Source organism: Mus caroli, chromosome 9, assembly GCF_900094665.2.
Source record: "Mus caroli chromosome 9, CAROLI_EIJ_v1.1, whole genome shotgun sequence".
In the NCBI taxonomy this organism is placed as follows: Eukaryota; Metazoa; Chordata; class Mammalia; order Rodentia; family Muridae; genus Mus; species Mus caroli.
Window position 1 is genome coordinate 10,062,172 of NC_034578.1, and position 21,401 is coordinate 10,083,572.

At 38.6% G+C, this 21,401-nt stretch overlaps 1 protein-coding gene across 2 annotated transcripts; it reads left to right on the plus strand.

Moving 5' to 3' along the window:
• Window positions 1-503: 503 nt before the first annotated feature.
• On the plus strand, window positions 504-19,732 carry Fam76b (family with sequence similarity 76 member B). Of its 2 annotated transcripts, none has more exons than XM_021172046.2 (10): window positions 504-854; window positions 1,549-1,613; window positions 2,497-2,551; window positions 3,612-3,767; window positions 5,597-5,796; window positions 8,926-8,973; window positions 9,149-9,229; window positions 9,894-10,026; window positions 12,704-12,805; window positions 17,215-19,732. In XM_021172046.2, exons 1-10 carry the CDS (start codon window positions 768-770, stop codon window positions 17,302-17,304), a joined length of 1,017 nt encoding a protein of 338 aa, XP_021027705.1. In that variant the 5' UTR covers window positions 504-767; the 3' UTR covers window positions 17,305-19,732. The 2 variants fall into 2 exon arrangements, with proteins under 2 accessions (XP_021027705.1, XP_021027704.1); XM_021172045.2 differs by having other exon boundaries at window positions 505-854; window positions 9,891-10,026.
• The last annotated feature ends 1,669 nt before the right edge of the window (window positions 19,733-21,401 follow it).

The following is a 21,401-nucleotide window of genomic DNA, read 5'->3' on the forward strand; positions in this document are numbered from 1 at the left end:
CAACGTCTGAGTTGACAGACGGCTGTGGGAGCGTCTGAAAAGGGATGGATGTTCTGGATGAGGAAGCAAAGGCTAGGGCTTCTGGAACCTTCAGCGCCTGCTGGGGCGGATGACGGAAGCTGAATAAAGAAGAATGGAAAGTTGACATACTCCATCAGCATCCCAGGAATAAACTCCAGAGAGCGTTGCTTCTCCATATGATGTACTGACCTTTTTGGCCAATGACAAACAGAAGTAGGAGGGGCTTTAAGATATGGTCCAATGGAAGCCAAGGACTGAAAAAAACCGGCGTTTCGTGGACCCCTGCCCAATGGGCTCAAGCGCACCAGCCAAACGACGACTGGCCGTGGCTTGTGGGCGGGATCTTTTCAAAGCGGATTTCGCGCTCTGAGAGCGGCGGCTTCCTATTGGTTGGTACTTTCTCTCTTTGTGGGCGCTCCCTGCCTAACCTAGGCCAGGGACTGGGCGGAGCTTCCTAGTGACGTGAGGCTCTCTGTAGCCAATCATAGAGAGGGACGCGAGACCGAGGAGGAAGCGGAATCCACCGCCGTGATCCCGCTTCGTCTCCCTCCGCCACGGTCCGGGCCTAAGCGGGAGCGGCGGGGCGGGCGGCAGTAGGTGTCCCGGGACGGCGGCGGAGGCGGAGGGAGACGCAGGGGACCCGGCAGTTACCAGGCCTGGGCCACAGCAGCAGAAGAGCCCGCGGGCGGGGCAGCCGAGTTCCCGGAGGCCCCGCCTGAGCGCGCGCGGAGGAGCCGGAAAGCAGGATGGCGGCGTCGGCCTTGTACGCCTGCACCAAGTGCACGCAGCGCTACCCCTTCGAGGAGCTCTCGCAGGGCCAACAGCTCTGCAAGGTCGGTGGGCGCCGGTCGTTCAGCGCACCGCTCCCCGCCAGGGCCCGGGCATTATATGGGCGAGCCCCGTGTCGACCGCGTCCCGCCTGCTCGCAGGCTGGGCTAGCTCGGCCGCTTCTGGCGGTCTCGGGTGGGGCTGAGCCAGGCGGCCACCAGTCCTCCGTGTCGCAAAGATTGGGTGCAGACTCTCTCATCCCAGCTTTGGCAGGGACTGCCCTCTTCTTCCACTGGGAGGCAGGGCCCGTGTTTGCACTTTCTTGCTAGCAACCCAAAGCTGCAGAGCTGATGGCATCCTGCTTCTCTGTCCCGGAAAGCGAAGCGACTGGTTTAGGAACAGAGTGCTCTGATTTGGAGCTCCTCCCATCCCATAAAAGCCGGGATGCTGTCTGTGAGCAATTGTACAAAATAACTAGTAGTTTCACATGTAAGCCACCCCTGGAAGTCAGTCCTGACAGCTTCCTTAGTTTTTGTCTGTTCCATATACCCCCTCCGCCCCCCCCCTCCACTAAGGACAAAAATATCCCCATGGAATTATACTCTGCCTGACGGCTGATATGATAAGTCACCCAGTTGTTTACGTTGCCAGCCAGGTTTTATTGACATTTCAGGCACTTGACTAAGTCGATTAATTTCTACCAAAGAGTGAGATTGGGTCTCTGAAATCAATACTAACTTTTGTATTATCTTATTACAGGAATGTCGGATTGCACATCCTATTGTAAAATGTACTTACTGCAGATCAGAATTTCAGCAGGAGAGGTTTGTATACTGAGCAGTCTTTCATTGTTACAAATTTGTATAAGGAATAATTAGGGGTTGTAAGATTTGTGTTAAAGTGCTTTGAAAAACTGATTTGGTTTTGAATTTTAAAATTTAGAGCTACTATGTACAGTATGAGAGAAGATATTTAACTAAAGAAAGCCTGGTTTTACATGTGAAAATAAGGGATAAATTGATAGCTGGACACTTCTGCCAACAATCAAAATATAAGCAATTACTTTTAAACTTTTTTTTTAATGGGAAACTGCTAGTTAACCTGAGGAAAGAGCTACAGTGTTACTAACTGCCTTGGAAGACTGAAGTCACTGCCTTAGGCAGTGTGATTAGCACAGATGTTTTTGACAGGAAATGCCTCTTTTAGAGGACACAGAGTAAGCTCAAGAGAACAAGTCCTTTTATTACTGAGTATGTGGACCTGACAGTGGAGACGAGTGGACTGGGGAGTGTGGTGGGCCCTGATGCTGAGGATGTGCATTCGTGGTGGTGAGGGGGGGAGCGTTTAGAGCCCCAGGGAAGGCATTAGGATTTCTGCTTTGTCTTTATAGAAAATATGCAGTGAGCTGGTTGCCTATAAGCATAGTGTTTGGAGTTGGAGGCAGGAGAATTACTACTTAGAGACTAACCTGGGCAGATGTCCTGAGACCTGTAGGCACTGTGTAATACATAAATTATATATGGAAAATTTGTCTTTTTACAGAAAACTATTCTAAAATTAGTACTGTGTTTTTTAAGAAGACACTCATTGTTAATTAGAATAAGTAATGTGCAACCTTTTAACTCGACCGTTTACTATACGTCAGAATATGTTAACTTACCCTGGAAAGCTATATGAGTGTAATCATCTGAATAATTTCCTTTTCAGTAAAACTAACACAATTTGTAAGAAGTGTGCTCAAAATGTCAAGCAATTTGGAACAGTAAGTATTTTTTTCATTTCAAGTCATTATTACTGACTACTTAATGTTTTTCATGACTTTTCTCATAAAACAGTCCAGTCTCTACACTTGTGAATCTGTACATATCAAAATAGCTCATGGAAGAAATTTTCTGTAGTCTTGATGAGTAAATGAAATCATTTAAAAACAACTGCATGCTTTAGAGTGAATTTCAGTATGAAGTTTGTGAAGCTATCTTTTAAAAGTACAAATGAAGGAAATTCCTTAATGTGAACATAATTATTTACAATGTTAACATAATCAAACTTTCTCCTGATTTGTGGAACTTTTTATATGGTAGTACCATTCAAGTGTTCAAAACTACAAATTGGCTGATATATATATACACACACACACATTTTATATATGTGTGTGTGTGTGTGTGTGTGTGTGTGTGTGTGTATGTGTGTGTATATATATATATATATATATATATATATATATATATATATATGTTGGTGATAGTAACATATCAGTGCTATTTATGATGGTCAAAGTGCTGGCCTTAAGACTTCATACTGTCCTGAATATCCAAGAAATCAAGGATGCTTATTGTTACTTAAATTGAATATGCTTATACAATTTTTTTAATATTGAAAGGATATTTATGTGTACTGTGGCAACAACCTATACATGGTAAAATTATTTTTAATTAAATAAATGATGTAAGGGTTAAGCCTGTTGTATATCACTGCAAGCTCTTAGCCTCAAATTACAGGTTTATGAGACTTTCCTGTGAATAATTGTTTAACCTCATAAGCAAATTTTATATTGTATAAAAATGCCATAGAAGTCCTGAGTGTATTTCTCACCGTGGTCAGATTTCTGAGCAGAGTGGTGAGCCTCATGGCTGCAGCAGTGAGTGCTAGTTGAATGAGTAGACCCATGATATTTGTCTTTGAATATATAACTTGGCAGAAACAAATGTTTTTAACTTAGCACTTTTCTTTATTAACCCCCTAAATATTTTACTAACACTGAATGTGTCTGATACAACAGAGTTTTGAATATCTCGGTTAAACAAAATGTGTTTATTTTTCAGCCTAAGCCTTGTCAGTACTGTAACATAATTGCAGCATTTATTGGTACCAAGTGTCAGCGTTGTACAAATTCAGAAAAGAAATATGGAGCACCTCAGACCTGTGAGCAGTGCAAACAGCAGTGTGCTTTTGATCGGAAGGAGGACGGAAGAAGGAAAGTATGTTTCATTTATGATGTCTTCTAGAAAGAAAACAGCTTGGCAATTGTTATAATCAGTATATCTCTAAGACACTTGTTTCTGCTGCCTGAAAACAGAATGGAAGAGTAGCATATTTTTCTTTCATGTATGGGTTCATGTTGATCAGTTAGGATGACTATACCTGAATATGGTGTGTGCCTCTAGTCCCAGCTCCTTAGGAGGCTGAAGCAGGAGGATCATTTGAACCCAGAAATCCAAGACCAGCCTAGACAGTGCAGTAAAACAGGACTGAGTAAGAATGTTTATAATTCCTTTGTGATAGGAATTCTACACTGTTCATCCCAGTTCAGTTTTGTAGTAAATCCTTTTACGTATACTCTTGCTGGTTACTTGAAATTGTTGCTGTGAAAAAAATACCAGCTGGCATATTAGCACTTAAAATTCAAAGTTAGTGTTCTGCCTTTTGTTTGGTTCCTGTTTGAAACTACTGTTTGTTTCTCTCTGCCTACAGTGACTTAATTATTAGGTGTGCATGTGCCATTCCTCTGCTGATGAGCATTCCCACAAGCCTCCTGCTTGTCAGTTTCAGTTCTTTGGAGGATGACTTTGAGGGGCTTACCCAGATCCCCCCACAGCACTGTATGTACCTTAGTTGTAAGACATGTCCCTCCAGCATTTCCTATATGCAATGAGGAAAGGCAGAAACTAGACCTTAATTTTGGGAAGACGTCACTCTCTCTCCGCTGGACTCTCATGATTGATTCTCATTATTTGCAGTAGTTACTGTCTGTAAAGTTGCCAAAAGCACCAGTGAGTAGTGAGCCATGGCTTTTAAGAGAAATTCAGGAAGAAGTTCCTGCCTATAATCCTAAGATGCTTGACAGTTCACCAAGACAGTTGTGATTCTAGTGTCTGTTGAAGATAACTTATCTGTGAATTTAATTGAACTCATAGCCAGGAGCAGTAATAATAGCTGAATAAAATTATAACTAGCTTTTTAAAAAAAGTTCATCACAGCCTTTTTTAAAACTGAACATGACAGTATTGAATGAATCGTGGAAAGAGCAGTGGTTTACGGTGCGAGAGCTGAAGCATGGAAGGGTATCGGGCTTGTTTTGCTATAGCTGAAGCTGTGACGCCTGCTGACAGGAGTTTGGCACTGCTCTACAGCTATGTGAACAACCATAAGTAGGATTCTTAGAGATCACTAGGCAAATCTACAGATTTATAAACTCTGAGTATAATGAGAATTGATTGTTGTTAAGGCTTCTGTTTTTGTTTGTCACAATATTTTACTGTTGTGGGAAGTAACTATCATTTTGGTAATTACACTGGAACTGATTTATGTCTATAAATGTTTTGCCTGCATATATGAATATGTATCATGTGCCTACCTAATATCCAGAGAAGTCAGGAGAGGGTGCTGGATGCCCTGGAACTGGAGTTATATAGGTGGTTGTGAGCCACCATGTGGGTGCCAAGAACTGAACCTGGGTTCTCTGTAAGAGCAAAAAAAATGCACTTAACTCCTGAGCCGTCTCTCCAGCCCTTGTTGTACTTAACTTCTAGACTAAATAAAAGCAGTGTCTCTCAAAATTAAAAATAATTTAAACAGTACTGGAGGTCTATAAATCAGTTCTTGTAGCTAATTTTATAATCCTCTTACAATATTATTCAAAACATCAAATGTGTTAATTAAAAAGATCTGCATATGTACCTTTATTCTGGAATTTCATGAAAGGCAGAGTGTTGCACACATGGAGTGGAGTATGATTGCAGTTGAGTTGCTTGCTGGACTCGCTGGAGCCAGTTTGCAAGTGCACTTAATGCAGCTGTTTTCCTCAAAGGTTGATGGGAAGTTGCTGTGCTGGCTCTGCACCTTATCATACAAGAGAGTTTTACAGAAGACAAAAGAACAGAGGAAGAGTTTGGGGTCTTCACATTCTAATTCCTCATCTTCATCTCTTACTGAGAAAGACCAGCACCATTCTAAACACCATCATCACCACCACCATCACCGCCACCGCCACAGCAGTGGCCACCACAAGTAAGCACTTTGAAATCCTTTGTTACAGCCGTTCCTGCCATTGCTCGTGATCTTTTCACTGGTATTTATGATCTTAGCTCCATGTGGTGGTAAGATGCTAGGCCAGTTTCTGTTGCACTTGATGTCCTGCTTTTCTTATCTGGCTGTGCCCCAATTATATACTCTGAAAGATTTCCACACAATATATTCAGTGGTTATTAAAGTAGCACAGAATTCATTTATAAAACCATCCTGTGTGGAAATCAAAATATATCAGCATTGCCATTTCACTTATGCAAATTAACAAAAGCTTCCATTTTAAAGATAACTTTAGGTTTTATTTATATAAACTTATTTATTTTTTAATCTTCTGGGTATGTGCATGACAGCTCAAACTTGGAAGATAGAGAATGACTTTGTAAAACCAGTTCGGTCCTTCTACCTCATGTGACTTCCAGAGATGACGCTCAAGTTGGCCTCATAGGAAGCCCTTGTTTTCTGTCCAAGTATTTGAAGTTTATTTTACTTGCCATTTGTTTATCCCAGTAAAAACATATTTAAAGCAGTGTAGAGAATCCTTTCAGAGAACAGACTTTAACATCATTTGTGACAAGTAGAAACTTTTTTGTTGTTGTAAGGATTGAACCCAGGTCTCCTTCTTTGTGCTAAGCACAGGCTCTACTGTTAAGCTATATACCCAGCCCCTATAGAAACATTATTAATCTTGGAGGTTCCAAAGTGTAAGAGACAGTATTTTTTAACTATGGTTACTTTGTTTTATACTTTTGTTGGTTGTTGGATTTTTTTTGTTTAAAGCATAGGTGGTTGTAATACTTCAAATACAACATCTTACTTAGTTTTTAAAGTGATTTCATGTACGGAGAAGAAATGCAGTAGTAATGTCTTAACTGTGTGTATGATTAAGAAGTTTTTAAGATGTAATTTTAGTGTTTGAAGAAAAAAACTAAAACAAATTTATTTGTAAATGGAAATTGCAAATGATATGATGTATACTCATTTTTCAGAAGAATTTGTTTTTTTCTCTAAATATTACTATGCATCTTTAGAATTTCAGATAGTTATTTAAAATACGATTTTATGTGCAGGAATCAAATGGCTTCTACATTTTTCAACACAAAAGTTTTAGCTTATCTGCCAGCAAATACTTCTTAGATGATGAGGATTCATTGAACCTGTGGTGTTTGCTGCTGTGTTGTACTGTTTCCTAGGGTGGCAGTCACAGACTGCACGCACTGACACGAAGAAAGAAAAGGTAGGGCTTTAGATTGGAGTAGCCAAGGAGCGAGGAGCACAGCCTCCATTCTGTTTCTTGCTTTAAGAAGAATGTTTAAAAGCTCTCATAAGCTCTGTTCCTCAGATTCTAGAATGTCTTCTTCCCGGGCTGGCTTTCAGAATGATTTTCCTAGCACAATGGGAAAAAACAAGAGGTAGATATAGGTGCAACGTGTAATCTTTTAAAAGGATAACAATTTTCTAACAAAAAGGGGAAAAGGACAATGCTGACTTTCTATTTTTTTGTTTTCTCTTTTGGAGGGGTACTTAAGAAATACAGTTACATTGTCCCCTGTTGTTCACAAGAAAAAGGTTCCAAGTCCTTTGGATAGGAAACTCCAAAGTGCCCCAGTATCCTTCATGATATGGTCTAGTTTTTCCATGACCTGTACCGTAAGTGATCTGTAGATTACTTACAATACCTAACACAATGGATATAATTAGAACTCATTGTTGACTATGTTGTTTATGCAGAAAAGACAACAAGTTCAGTGTTGTTCACTGCAGCAGCCACTGTAGGCTGACCTACATATTCTCTGCAGTTAATTGGCTCCTCAGATACAGAACCTGTCAATACGTAGGGCTGGTGGTACAGTTTTGTATCTGATAACTAAAGGCCATATTATGAATAGACAGGCCAGTTTGTTGGGTCCTGTCTTAAGTTGAGTAAATCAGAAAGAACCGTGGATGATAGATAAAGGTTGGTGATGAAAGGCCATCGGAACAGGGCTTAGCACTGAAGTCAGTTTGGATCCAGGAGTTCCTGATAAATCATTACTGTGCTGTTGCTACTTCAGTAATTATATGACTTGGGAATGCTTACAGGTAGTGAGATTTGTTTTAATCTTACACATGTACAGAGGAATTCCTCCTTAGAACTGCAACTCGATACCTGGTGGAGAATGGTCCAGGGTAATAGGGTCACAGCTCAGTCTTTGGAGCTTAAATTTTTTTTTTCTTGTTTGTTTTGTTCTTCAGGGTACACTTTAATTCTTTATTTTACTTCTACTTAAAAATGGAACCGATGTTTTTTATACACATGTAAATGTATATATTTGTTGTACATGTTAATGCTGTATTAGGTTGTATTAGATCGACTTATTTTTATGAGTGCTTGTAGCCATAAACAAAATGAGTTGTACCACTTCACCAATATGGAACTGAGACTTGGGGACTTTAAATAACTTTATGGTATTACAGCTTAGATAATATGCATTTCTTAAGTTGAATTAATATGTATTTCTAACTCACAGGCTATGTAGTAGTTATTAATACTACAGAAAAATGGAAAAGAAGTCATAGTATTATGAGTGAAATATTTGTCTTTATGAAATCTTCCAATATGATGAGTGTGACTTTTGTGCACTGACAAAGAGACATCTATAGACTAGGGGGAGGCTGCTTAGGGAGACTAAGAGGAAATGAAATAAGCTACTTCCTAGTCCGACTTGGCACAGGATTCTTAGCAGCTTGAGTCATATCAAGTTTATCTGCGTTTAGGATAACCATGCAGATGCAGACTTCTGTATTGTATAGCCAGGGCAGTTGACATAATCATTCCTAGATTCTTACATGGTCCTGCTGTGGCCTTGTGCTTATGTTCTCCAAAACTGAGCACAACTTTAAATTGAGTTATTGGAAATCTTAAAGAGAAGAGACAATCTACCATTATCCATGTGTGTAAAAAATTTAAGCTGGCTAGTAATAATTTGATTAGAGTTTATCCTATTTAAATGTGATGTGTTCCATATATCAGCTTATATAGCTACTGTGAACAGTAGATTTGCAATCGTTTGATTCTTTTGGGAAAGAATGTCTTAAATAAATATGACCAGATGTTACTCGTGTGTTTTTCAGAGTCAGCAGTCTAAGTCCTGAGCAGGAGCAGGGACTGTGGAAACAGAGGTAAGTGCTGGTGGGTGTGGTGGTGGTGAGGGGCACTTGTGTAAGTCAGCCTCTCTGACATGCTTATTTAGATGGAAAAGGAACTGGGACGATCAGTGACTTTTCAGAGGATGAGTAGCTTATACGTTGACACCTCTGTTTTATTCTAATCATTTTTGCTAATTTTTGCTTTCAGCCATAAATCCTCTGCAGCAATTCAGAATGAAACTCCAAAGAAAAAGCCCAAATTGGAATCTAAGCCATCTAATGGAGATAGGTAAAAATGAATGTCTTTAGTGCTGTGAAAACTGAACTTAATTGAGTAGTTCTGGTTAATTATCAATTATTACTACATATTTTATATGAGAATAGAAACATGGGTCTCACACACTGACTTTTTAAAGTCACCTTGGAGAGTAAAACATACATAATCAGTTAAGAAAACTTTAATTTTGGCAATAAGAAAGTGGCACTGAACTATGTTGTTATAACTGGGGAATAAATTTGGGCTCTGAGAAAAGAACAAATCTGAATAAAGAGCATTACTGTAGTTGTTCTTCAAGGAAGAGAAACACAAATCGGACTGTGGTAGTTTTCAGTTGACCTGCTTAGCAAATGTTTTGATTAAAAATTTGAGTGTGACTTTGTTTTTAGTTCATTAGCCAACGTTTGCTGATGTTACTGTACAAATTGGCTGCCTATTGCTTTACACTAGAAGTATTGACCCCCTAAAAGCTAATACTGAATTATATTTCTGCAGGTGTATGTAATGTGTGCCATTAGTAAGGTAATTTGCCAGTTGCATCCATTTCTGTCAGGTACATATTTTTTTGCATTAGCCTTAAGGATGTTTGTGGAATTGTCTCATTTATGCAATTTGAGCATCTGCAGATTTTCCTTCTACTTTATGTAATTCCGTTTTACTCTTTTCTTTTTAGTAGCTCTATAAATCAGTCAGCAGATAGTGGGGGAACAGACAATTTTGTCCTTATCAGTCAACTGAAAGAAGAAGTGATGTCACTTAAACGTCTCTTACAGCAAAGAGACCAGACTATTTTGGAAAAAGATAAAAAGGTGAGAGTACAGTTCACTGAAGCTTGATAAGGTTTGCATCTTGACTTTAATTTAACCTTTGCAAATTTTCTTTAGTTATTTGGTGATGTTTGCAATGCATGACTTTTACAAGACAAACTATAGAAGCCCAAGTTGAAGTCTAAGCCATCTAATGAAAAAAATAAGTGTTTTAGAATATTCATAGTTCTAAGAATTAACTGAGAGCTAATTATAGTAGTAATATTTTGAGTATTAGTTTTCAGGTAGCATGCACATTTAAAGTAGATCTAATATCTTAATCTTAAAATGAGATATAAATATTTAAATCATTGTGGTTGTAAAGTAATTAAAAACAGTCGTTGATGTATATTGAGCATGTCCCTGTGTCAAGCCGATGAGAGGTAATGATATTCTGATGTCCTGTGGCGGTGATTAGTAATCGGTGTCTAAGAGCAGTCTGTAAGAAGTGGCTGTGCTTACGAGCTTTGTAGTTATTTAGCCACATTCCGGATGAAATTCCAATCCTGGCCATTTCTGTGTGGCCTTAAGTAAAACATGTTCATTAGTTGAGGCCTTGGTTTCTCATTTTATAGATATGCACTTCATGCCACTTGATGGCTGGCTGTGATGATCATGTGTGCCAGAAGTATTTCCTGCAGCTCTTGACACTGTAAATGCTGGATTGATGCTGCTGTTTATGGCCATGGAAGAGAACTTACTGCACACTTAGGTTACAGACAAGCATTCACTGGGAAAATAGTGAAAACGTTAAAAACAATTTTTAATGACTCCTAAAAAACAGTAATTGTATTTTTAGCAGACAAAAGAAATGAACATTTAAAAAACCTAGAATCTTTAAAGTGGCTTGTCATCAGCCAAAAGAGATGAAAGTGTAGACAGGTCCAATAGGGACAGAGTTAGTCCTCGAGCCTCCCTTCAGCAGCTTCTGTGCTACAGCTCCCACACCACTTTGGTGGTTGATGGCCTTCATTTACTATACTCCTTCATTTTCTATATTGTGACCGAGGGTTTCTGTGGCCTGTGGCGGGCCTGGAACTCCGGGCCTGCCTGCCTTCTCCCGAGTGCTGAGATCAGTTCGTATGGACCACAGTATGAGTAAACTTAGTGTGTGAACATTGGCGCTGGTATGCAAGCTAAACATTGCATAGTTGTAGTTGTCTGTTTTAGGGTTCTTTATGAGTAATAATTTTAAATTAATTTGCTTTTATGAAAATGTGTACACAAAACTTTTACTTTTTACACAAAGCCAAATGTGTCTACATTAACCTTGAACAAAAGTTGAATAAAATGATGGGTAAATAAAATGATGCAAAATAGCAGTAATTATGAACCAGATATTAACAAATTGTAGACCTGTGGTTCTCAACCTTCCTAGTGTTGTGTGACCCTCATGCCAACCATTAGATTATTTTTGTTGCTACTTCAAAACTAATTTTGCTACTGTTATGAGTCATAATGTAAATATCTGTGTTTTTAATGGTTTTAGGTGGCCCCTGCAAAAATGTCTATCAACATCTCTCAATAGGGGCCATAATCCACAGGTTGAAAACTGCTGTTGTAGACTCTTGGACCCTTTATACCCAGCATAGCTGTTGTGTTTAACTACTTGTTGGAATTTCTTGCTTTAGTGTTTCCTTTAAGGACAAAAAGCATCAGCAAGTTTATAATTAGTGTATGTGTATCTAAAATTAATGATTCACTTACAGTTTTTCTTTTTAGTCTAAAAGGATCAAGTTAGTTTTCTGTCTGTTTTTCTATTGAGTAGCTTCCAAAGCCAGACACTTACTGTACTAAGTCAGAAAGAATCACAGGCAAACAGACAGACACTATGTTTCCCTTCCAGAAGCTCACAGTCTGGAGGCAGTACATCTACTAAAATAATTATCAAAGTTGATGGTGTCAGAATTGGCATTTCAGAACAGAACTCTCTTTATAATATACAGTGCAGACCCAGGAGAGGGACTAAGTAAAGCCTTTTGTTTGGAAGAATGAGCATAAGATCCTTCCCTTTTTCTCTTGGCTTTTGTGCCTTTTTATTTACTAGGTACTTAGTAATTATGGGGAAAACACAAACTGTGAAAACTTACATCATGGCAGAAGCTGGTTTTGTGTGGCTCTGTGAATAGCGACTTGGGCTGTATATTTGAAATCCTACAATGTAGTTTTGTTTGTGTTCATGTTAATGAAAGCATTGTCTTGTAGTGTCTGCTTCCTCACATTGACTATATTTTTGTCCTGGTAGGTAAATGTAGTATAATGGCTTTTTGTACATAATATTGGACACAAATTAACAATTACAAACACCATTGCCCTTGGTTGGTAACCATTGGGTAAATGTGCCTATTACGGAGCCTTTTCCCTTCATCATTGGAGATGATTTTAACTAGACGTCTGTTGATTTACTGTGATGTGTATTTAGTTGAAGCAGCTCACGAGCCATTAAGCTTTGCTTTGGCATTCTAGTTATGAAGGTGTGACCAGTTAAGCCCAAAATCAACCTTGACATTAGAAGCTCAGCTGCAGTGGGTCAGACAATTGGTCTCACAGAAGCTGCAGTTGCTACCAACTACCTCTACTTTCTTAACAAGTACATGTCTGTTGGGAGAATATTTAATGTGTCAGTATATGGACAGATAAGTGTGTGCATGAATGCTTTTTTTTTTTTTTTAAATTTCAGTTAACTGAACTGAAGGCAGACTTTCAATACCAAGAGTCAAATTTGAGAACTAAGATGAACAGTATGGAGAAAGCGCATAAAGAAACTGTGGAACAACTTCAGGTAAATGGGGTTGTTTATGTGCAGTGCTAGTTGCAGATTTAAATCTGTATTATAGTATTTCTTGACTTGAGTAGATGGGTATTTTATTACTTCTATTTTGTTCATTTCCAGTTTTAATTTTGACTTTATAAAGTTTAGATCTTGATCCCATTAAAAGCTTTTGTTTGAAATCACTTGAAAGATGATTCACTGTTGATCATGAAAACATGTACACACTAAGTGGGATTTCCAGAAAATAGTGAAGACTGCTCACTTGACTACTGAGCTAAGATGAGACTGTCATTTATGATACTAAGGTGACTATATGCACTGTAATCATTCTTCCCATTTCTTTCTGGACACCCAGAGGGAGGGAGATAAAGCCAATCTTGTTAGGTGGTTGGGAGGCAGAAACAGATGGATCTCTGCGAATTTGAGGCCAGCCTGGTCTACAGAGTGAGTTCCAGGACAGCCAAAGCTATACAGAGAAGCCTTATGTCAAAACCTCCCCTGCACAACTGCCCCCCAAAAGCCAGGTCTCGAGACCATGACTGAAGGGCCTTCATGTTGTGTATATGTTCTACAAGTCAAGACAGTACTTGATTGTATTGAAAGTGTATTAGGTATTTACTATATTTAATAAATACTAGTGTATTTAATGTACATAAATAGGCCTTAAATATACAGAACAACTGAACAATGGGAGCTGAGAGTCACTAACAAAGAGGGTAGATAGTGAACATCAACATAGAAAGGGGCTATTTCCTCATTACAACTTGGTTTTGTTTTGTTTTGTTTTTTCGAGACAGGGTTTCTCTGTGTAGTCCTGGCTGTCTTGGAACTCACTCTGTAGATTAGGCTGGCCTGGAACTCAGAAATTCGCCTGCCTCTGCCTCCCAAGAGCTGGGATTAAAGGCATGCACCTCCACGCCCGGCCCTACAACTTGTTTTTAACTATTCTATAAATTGAGGCATAAAACCATAACACATTCATTCATGTTCTGTAGTTTGTACATTAGGATATTTATAGAGTTAATTTCTTAAACATAGAGATGATGTCATATTCAGAGTTCAGACTTGAGGGGAGAGTGCAGCTTTGAAGGGAGTGCATGAATTTTCCTTCATTTGAATGTTTTGTTTGTTTTCTGAATTTTTCCCCCATTGCACCAAGGTATATTTTCTCTTCCTTTTGTGGTTTGGTATGTGTCGTAATTGAATAGGATTTACATACTTCTTGGAATCCACATGTATATTCCTTGCTTCCCATTTTTACTAGTGACAGGAATTTGTAAAGGAACCATTGTAAAACCAGGGGCCTAGTGTATCCAGGTAATTGCTTCATGTGTGGAGATTGTGGGAATGCACTGAAGATTGCCCAGCTTGAGCTGGGCCTCTTGTGCATTCATTACTTACTATTTTACTATACCATCAGCGATTGCTTTGTTTTATTATATTCTTAAGTTATGGTGAATGATCCCCTGAGATATAATCAACCTTATGTAACAGAAGGGCTGAAATAAATATTTCTAAGTTATAGAGTAACTATAATAATGATAAGCACTTCCTAGGTCTGACTTAACCTGGTATGTTCTTCCAAGGTGCCAAAGAACAGTTCCTTTTGTTAAAGTGAATTGCAAGAGAACCATTTTTATTTTAGCCTGGTTGATGTCTTCAGCCCACTTCCTCTTAACTGAGTTTTTCTATGCTACTATAACAGCTACTCATACAGAAGGGAAGGTACAGTTAGTTAATGTGTTTTGTATGTCATGTTCATATTTGCTTCTTATAATAGCTGAGTGATGAGTTGCCCCAAGTTACAGGTGAAACCGGTCACATAAGTAGTAAGCGAGACATAGACACTGTATTGTGTGCCTCAGGCTTACTTGTTCCTTCTGAGGAATGTCTTGCATCAGCTCACACCTCAGGTTACTTGGGTGTCCGAATGTCCTCCTGACCAGCTGCTTCCCTATACACTTTGAGTTTCTGCTAGAGACACTCTACAGCTAAGTGTAGTTCCTACCTACTGCCTTTAGTAGCAGTTACTGAGGTGAGTATACCTAGTTAAATCTGTTCTTATCTCTTTCATTTGTTTGCTTTTTTTTGAGTTGGAGCTTCACTACGTATCCCAGTTTGGCCTCAAACTCATCATCCTCCTTTAGCCTCCAAGTGCTTGGTTTGTACCCCTTACTCCTTCCTACCTGTCTCCTTAGTCTTTTATGATACAGAGAACTTAATGGTTAACAAAATTATCTTGCTCTAATAGATCTTTTAAATATTTTAAACTATCAAACCTAAGAATACAAACTGAAATTCATCCCCCCAAATGGTATTAAATCCAAAGTACCAATAATGCCAAGTAAAAATTCTGTTCTTTAGTAAGACAAGCTAAAGGGAAGGGAAATTATGTGTGAGTGTTGCTGTGTGCAGGCCACAGTACCATGTTTTTTCAACTCCCTGAGTCTCTTGTTAGGGATATGACTTATCTTCCAGTTAAGTCATAGGTAAGTAGAGCCTGGAGATGATAGGCAGGGTCTGTGTAGTTCCTTCCTTTATTTAGGCTGACATTTTTAAATGTTTCTAACTTAAGTATTACAATAATTGCATTGACTTTTGTAGGGTGCAAAATAAGTATTAGAATAAAATTTCAATGTATACACTTAATCTCTGCAATATACATCTTATCTGCAATGTAAAGCTTATATTGCAAGGACTCAATAACAACCAATGCACTATTCTTCTTAAAGCCTTTGTCATATATAATTTATCAACAAAATACTGCTGCTCTTGGGAGACTACCTACACATCTATTCTTCTAGTTCTTGCATTTTATTCTAGGAAAGAAACATATAAGTTCATTTTTTCCTTGATTGAAAGCAGAGTTTTAATTATTTGGTAAGCCAGGGTAAATGGTTGCTCCTAACTGCCTGCCTCTGCAGCCCTGGCTAAGGCCTTTCTGTGCCCTTCTCTGCTCTGCACTCCACAATTTATTTCTTGCAAGCGAGTCTGCTGTAATTAATGTTAAATAATATGGTTACACTGTTACTAGAATTTGTCAGAGTAATAGTTCATGCTTATGAGTAGTGGGGGCTTCCACTGAGGATTTTTAAATTGTGTTATAGTTTAGTAGTGCTCAAACTTCATCCTGTTTCTGTTGGCTCAGAAACTCGGAGCAGCTTTGATGATTTGTAGTTTTCATGAGGAACTTTCATTACCTAACTTCCCAGAGGCTGCATAGAGTAGCAGAGACAGAAGAATGAGAAAAGACTTGATGAAGTTCCCACTTGTAGATCCCCCAGGAAGAACAGCTCTACCAGACGACCCCCTGCAGGCAATGTTCTTTCTGATGAGCAGGCATTGTATAACTAGCTGAAATGTCAGAGCACTGCTAAAGTGACGTTCTGAGTCTTTGGCAGGGGGAGGGGTGGGGTGGGACGGGTTATGAAATTAGACCAATACCATTAGAAAATGGCCTAGGTGATACTAAAGTCAGTATCACGTGGAAGGACCACTTGGGCTTGTGAAAATGGTGAAGGGTAGCATCTGACCTCCAGGTCTTAGAGCCAGAGTTTGATTTCCCAGACCCATGTCCAGAAGAGGAAATGAACTCCCTCAAGTTGTCCTTTGACCTTCACATGCATGTGGTGGCCTACACATAGGCACACACACACACACAACAGGTGCACACAAGTAGATAAGAAAATGTTCAAGGCCGGGCGGTCGTAGCGCACGCCTTTAATCCCAGCACTTGGGAGGCAGAGGCAAGCGGGTTTCTGAGTTTGAGGCCAGCCTGGTCTACAGAGTGAGTTCTAGGACAGCCAGGGCTACACAGAGAAACCCTGTCTCAAAAAACAACAACAACAACAACAACAACAAAAGAAAGAAAGAAAGAAAGAAAGAAAGAAAGAAAGAAAGAAAGAAAGAAAGAAAGAAAGAGAAAGGAAGGAAGGAAGGAAGGAAGGAAGGAAGGAAGGAAGGAAGGAAAAGAAAATGTTTAAGAAGGGCCTTTGGCAAAGTGACACAATGATTTTTACAAAAACAATCTCATACTTTTTCTGTATAACAGTAAGCAGCAAATGGAAAACCTCATTTAGCTTGCTAGAAAATTCTCCAAAATAAATATTTGATTCATCCTTTGTTTTGTTGAAAAACATGCATTTAGATAGTTTTCATGTTTTAAAGAACCAAAAGTTGTTTCTTGTTTTAGATTTGAAACTTCTAGGGAGCTTGCCACTTGCCATTTGTCCAAAACTGTAGGAGTTTATCAAGAGCTGATACACCAATCCAGAATGTTCTGCCTATCTAACCTGAAAGAGATTAAATAGACCAACTCATACATGTATATAATTTTTATATAAATGAAATTAATTAGTAGTTTTCAGCATGACTTACTAGTTCAAATTTTTTAAATCTTGAATTTTTGTCTCTCACAGGCCAAAAACAGAGAACTACTCAAACAGGTTGCAGCCTTGTCAAAGGGTAAAAAGTTTGACAAGAGTGGAAGCGTGCTAACATCTCCCTGAAAAAGTTCACTTGTTTAGCATTTCTGCCCAACAGTGTGTGCTTGAGGTGTCCTGTGACACCTTAGATTCTGTGCAGTGGAAAGATATTTTTACATGCCAAATTAATTGGTATGTGTCCTATTCACTTTTATAACTTACACACAGCATTTTTTAAGTTGTAAACATGCAGATAAAACTTCAGCTGGCTTGGAGTGACTTCTTAATTCTTTGATACCCGGAACTTTTTTCTAGCAATAGTCTTAATGGTTGTGGAGTGCACGGGTGTGCACTGTGAAAAATGCAACACGCAATAATGGAGTGGTTGGCAGAACAGCAGCAGGGGGTGGGGTTTGCTTTTGTTTAACACTATGCTGTTTTCAAATACATAGTTTTCCATTTAGAAATGCAAAACTTTTAAACAAGGAAAATGGTGAACACTGTTTTTTTGGGAATTGTATTTTTACTTCACATCTACATGAATTTAGAGAATCATGGTGCTTTTATTAAAAGAGCTTCAGAGTATATGTAAATAAGTTTTTAAAAGTTACATCACTAATATCAGTTTAGTAATCTAACATTTCATTACTGTTATAGGATTGATGTTTACTGTACAGCATCCAAGGTAAAATGTGTTTTTGTTTTGTAAAAACTGTAGATTTTTACTTACAAGTGCCTTTTTGCCACCTAATGTTTTTATTTATAGGAATGCTGATCTTTTGTACATATGGTTTGTTTAAAAATCATGTTAATAAGTTTGTATATAAGTGCATATGTACATAACCAGATTTCAAAAAGAAATCAAAGTTATTAGTAACATGCAAGATTGCATATTAAGAATTAACTGATAAATTCATATAGACTTTAGGTGATTTTGTGGTTTGCTGCTGTATCATAAGGGAAGCTGTTGGTCATTGAGTTCATTTAATTATGTTGGAATACTTTCCTAAAGATTTAATTTTAACTCCATTTTGATAGAGTGATTTTATTTTTATGTTGTGTGGCTTCATGTTTATATTTTGTGAGTTACATGTTTTGCTTTATTTTTATATAAAATTTCTTTAAAATTTATAACGTTTCTATAACAGCCCATATATCTGCTTTTTTATAATGTGTTCTAAGTTAATATTTATGTACACCATACTTACTTTGTAAATTTAATACAAATCTGGAAAATTAAATAACTTTTATAATCAAATCCGTGCTTATGTCTGAATAATTGAAATCTGTAAGATTCAGACACTATTTATAAGTAATTTGCCTCAAAAGAATAAAATTGTCTATAAAAGGTTAACATAGTGTGGGATAGATTCTGAGAAATTACAGATCGGCTTCTGATGTTAGTGGTGTTCAGCCAGTAACCAACATCTGCTTCCTGTTAGTTCTGGCTTCAAGGTGAATTGTAAACCTTGCGGCGCTGCTGGCCACACCATATGACTTCTTCCTCTCAGGAATGTGCAGACAGCTACACTTGTTTTCATCAGTCCTGAAGGGTTGATTTTAGAGAAATGTTTATATGGTCTTCATATCAAAGATTACTGTTAAGAATACATAGAACAATTCATTTTAAGTTACTCAGGTTTTACTAAACTTCCCGCAGTAGTTTGCTACAAGTGAAAGGAAATCTACAAGTTCAGAAACAGCTCATTTTCAAGTGACAGTAAGATTGAATTAGTCAGCTTTGGTAAGAGTCAGCTGTGTGCTGTCCTGGGGCCTCAGAAGTGCACTCGCTCACTCACTGTTTTCCACTTTGGTAGACAATGCCTTCCTGTGGGTATTCATGTCTGCAGGATCTGCTGCAGTCATAAAGTCCTTATTACGTTGCTTTACGTTTTGTTGTGATTACAGGTTCTTGGCCAGTTTTCAATCCACAGTAGTCATAATTCTAAATGAACTACAGTAGTTCTAATACCTTGCTGGAGAAGATAGAAACAGAATCCCTCCTCCCCTTTTTAGCTAACATGGAAATTGGAAATCAGTTTAAAAGAGTGAAGCTTTGTAAAGTGCAAGGCTAAAACTAAAATTTAGGACTTTACAGTATCAGACATACTCTTTATTCCATAACTTTATTTTATAACTTAAAATTTTTTGCAATTGTATAAATTAGTGATTGAGTCTCAGTCCCAGATCTGTAGTGTATTGATCTAAAGAGTTGATACCTGTCCAGAGGTACTATGGTGTGCTGTATTGTGCTTTTAGCCTGTTTGCTGCAGTTAGCATATCCCAGTGAGGGTCATATAGACTCCAATTTATCATGTATTAATAGCCTGTGAATATTACAGTCATTTTTAGAGTATATTGGTCTAAATATGCATTTTCCGATGAACCTGTTAAGCTGGTCACATGTATAGATTATCAAAATACTGTACCTGTATACATCTGACTGTTGACATTTTGTACTTTTTTCTAAGCCAATATTTCACAATAAAATATGCCGAAAGCTTTGTGTTGATTCTGCTGTAACGAATTACTGTAATTTTGGTGACAAAACACACATGTGTGCATGCATGCGTGCACACACGCACAAATAATAAGTCCTGGGGACCACAAATCCAAAACTTGGCCTCAGTCTGAAATCGCCATGTTGGCAGGATAGTCGTGAATAGGAGGAGCTTGCCATCCCCCTGCCTCCTCCCACTCAGTTCCATTCTGTTCACTAGGTGATCATCTTCCTTCATAGCACAATGAACTTGAAATCTCCACTCTTTGCAATGTATATTGTGCCATTCTGTGTCTGCATAATCGCCCCATTTCACACTCCGGAGGTTCATCTGAGTGCCGTGTGTCCAGGTTTAGTTAGGAATCCCATTATGGACATTTTGGGGTGAGGCGTTGAGCATACCGCAAGGATTGTGGTTTTCCCTCCTCCCAGTGAAGTCCTAGCATAGGAGCTCTGAGGGAAATGACTGGGACTGAACATTACAAGGACACCCTAGCTGGTTCAGTCTGCCTGAGTGAGATGGATAAGCTGATCTGAGCAGGTCACTGTGAACGGTTACAGAAGATAAAACCAATGGAATGAAACACTCAGTGAATTTATGTATGTAGTTACAATGCAGACAAACACAAAACCAGAGCAGTAATTGGTCGCCACTGGCAAATGGTTAGGGCCTAGTTCATTAATTTGAACACTGGTATTCATTATTTTGAAACCACTAGGCAAATTGACTAGATGCAGTTTCTCTTGGGACGAAAATCCACTTATTGCAAAACTTACAATACAATAATGATCTCTCAGTAGTAAAACTAGGCAAGACATTGTTAATACTGAATGTTTCTCATGGAGAAACACTGTATAAAGAGTTGCCCAATTGGTAGAAATAAACCAAAATAGAACCCAAGGTCCTATTGAAAGTCACACCAAAGGCTATAATTGACCTTCATAAATTGCAGGGTGTGTGTGGGGGGTGAAAACAATGGAGGTGGAACCTGTAGACTAAGAAGCACTCAAGAAATCACCAATCACATTGGTGGCTCCTAGTTAGACTGTGAATCAAACTTAACTTTTTCTTTATAAAACTTACACAATAGATCCATCTTCCAGTATTGGTAATGATACAATTATTCTTTACAAGTCTTTGTGACTTCTATTAAATACTTGGTTTTGATTCATCTCATGGAAAAAGATGGATGGATTAAAGGTGTGCACCACCACGCCTGGCATGCCCCATTTTTGTGATAGAGCTTAAGAAAGCAACACAAATGGCATTGTTTATGCCTGGAATCCTGATACCTGAGAAACTGAGGCACAAAAATCACAAGTTTGAGGCCAGCCTGGGCTATGTATGACTCAAAAGACAAAGCACTGACAGCAACAGTCCGCGTGAGATTCTCCTCAGTGCATCCATGTTCATGAAGAAAACACACACCACCAGTATTCAAGTAAGAAAGTAAGAAGGCATCCATGGCTTGACTCTGCTCATCTTCCATTCATGGCTTTGTAGTGGCCATCATCATGCTGCAGTGTCATTTGGTTCCTGTTTCTCGATCATAGCAGAGGGAATCACTGCTACAAAACAGCATAGGGCTGGACTTGAGCTGTGCAGTAGAGCACAGGCAATCACTTTCATGTGCCATGTGCCAGTCACTGTGAGGAGTCAATAGTGTGCAAAGATCTGCAA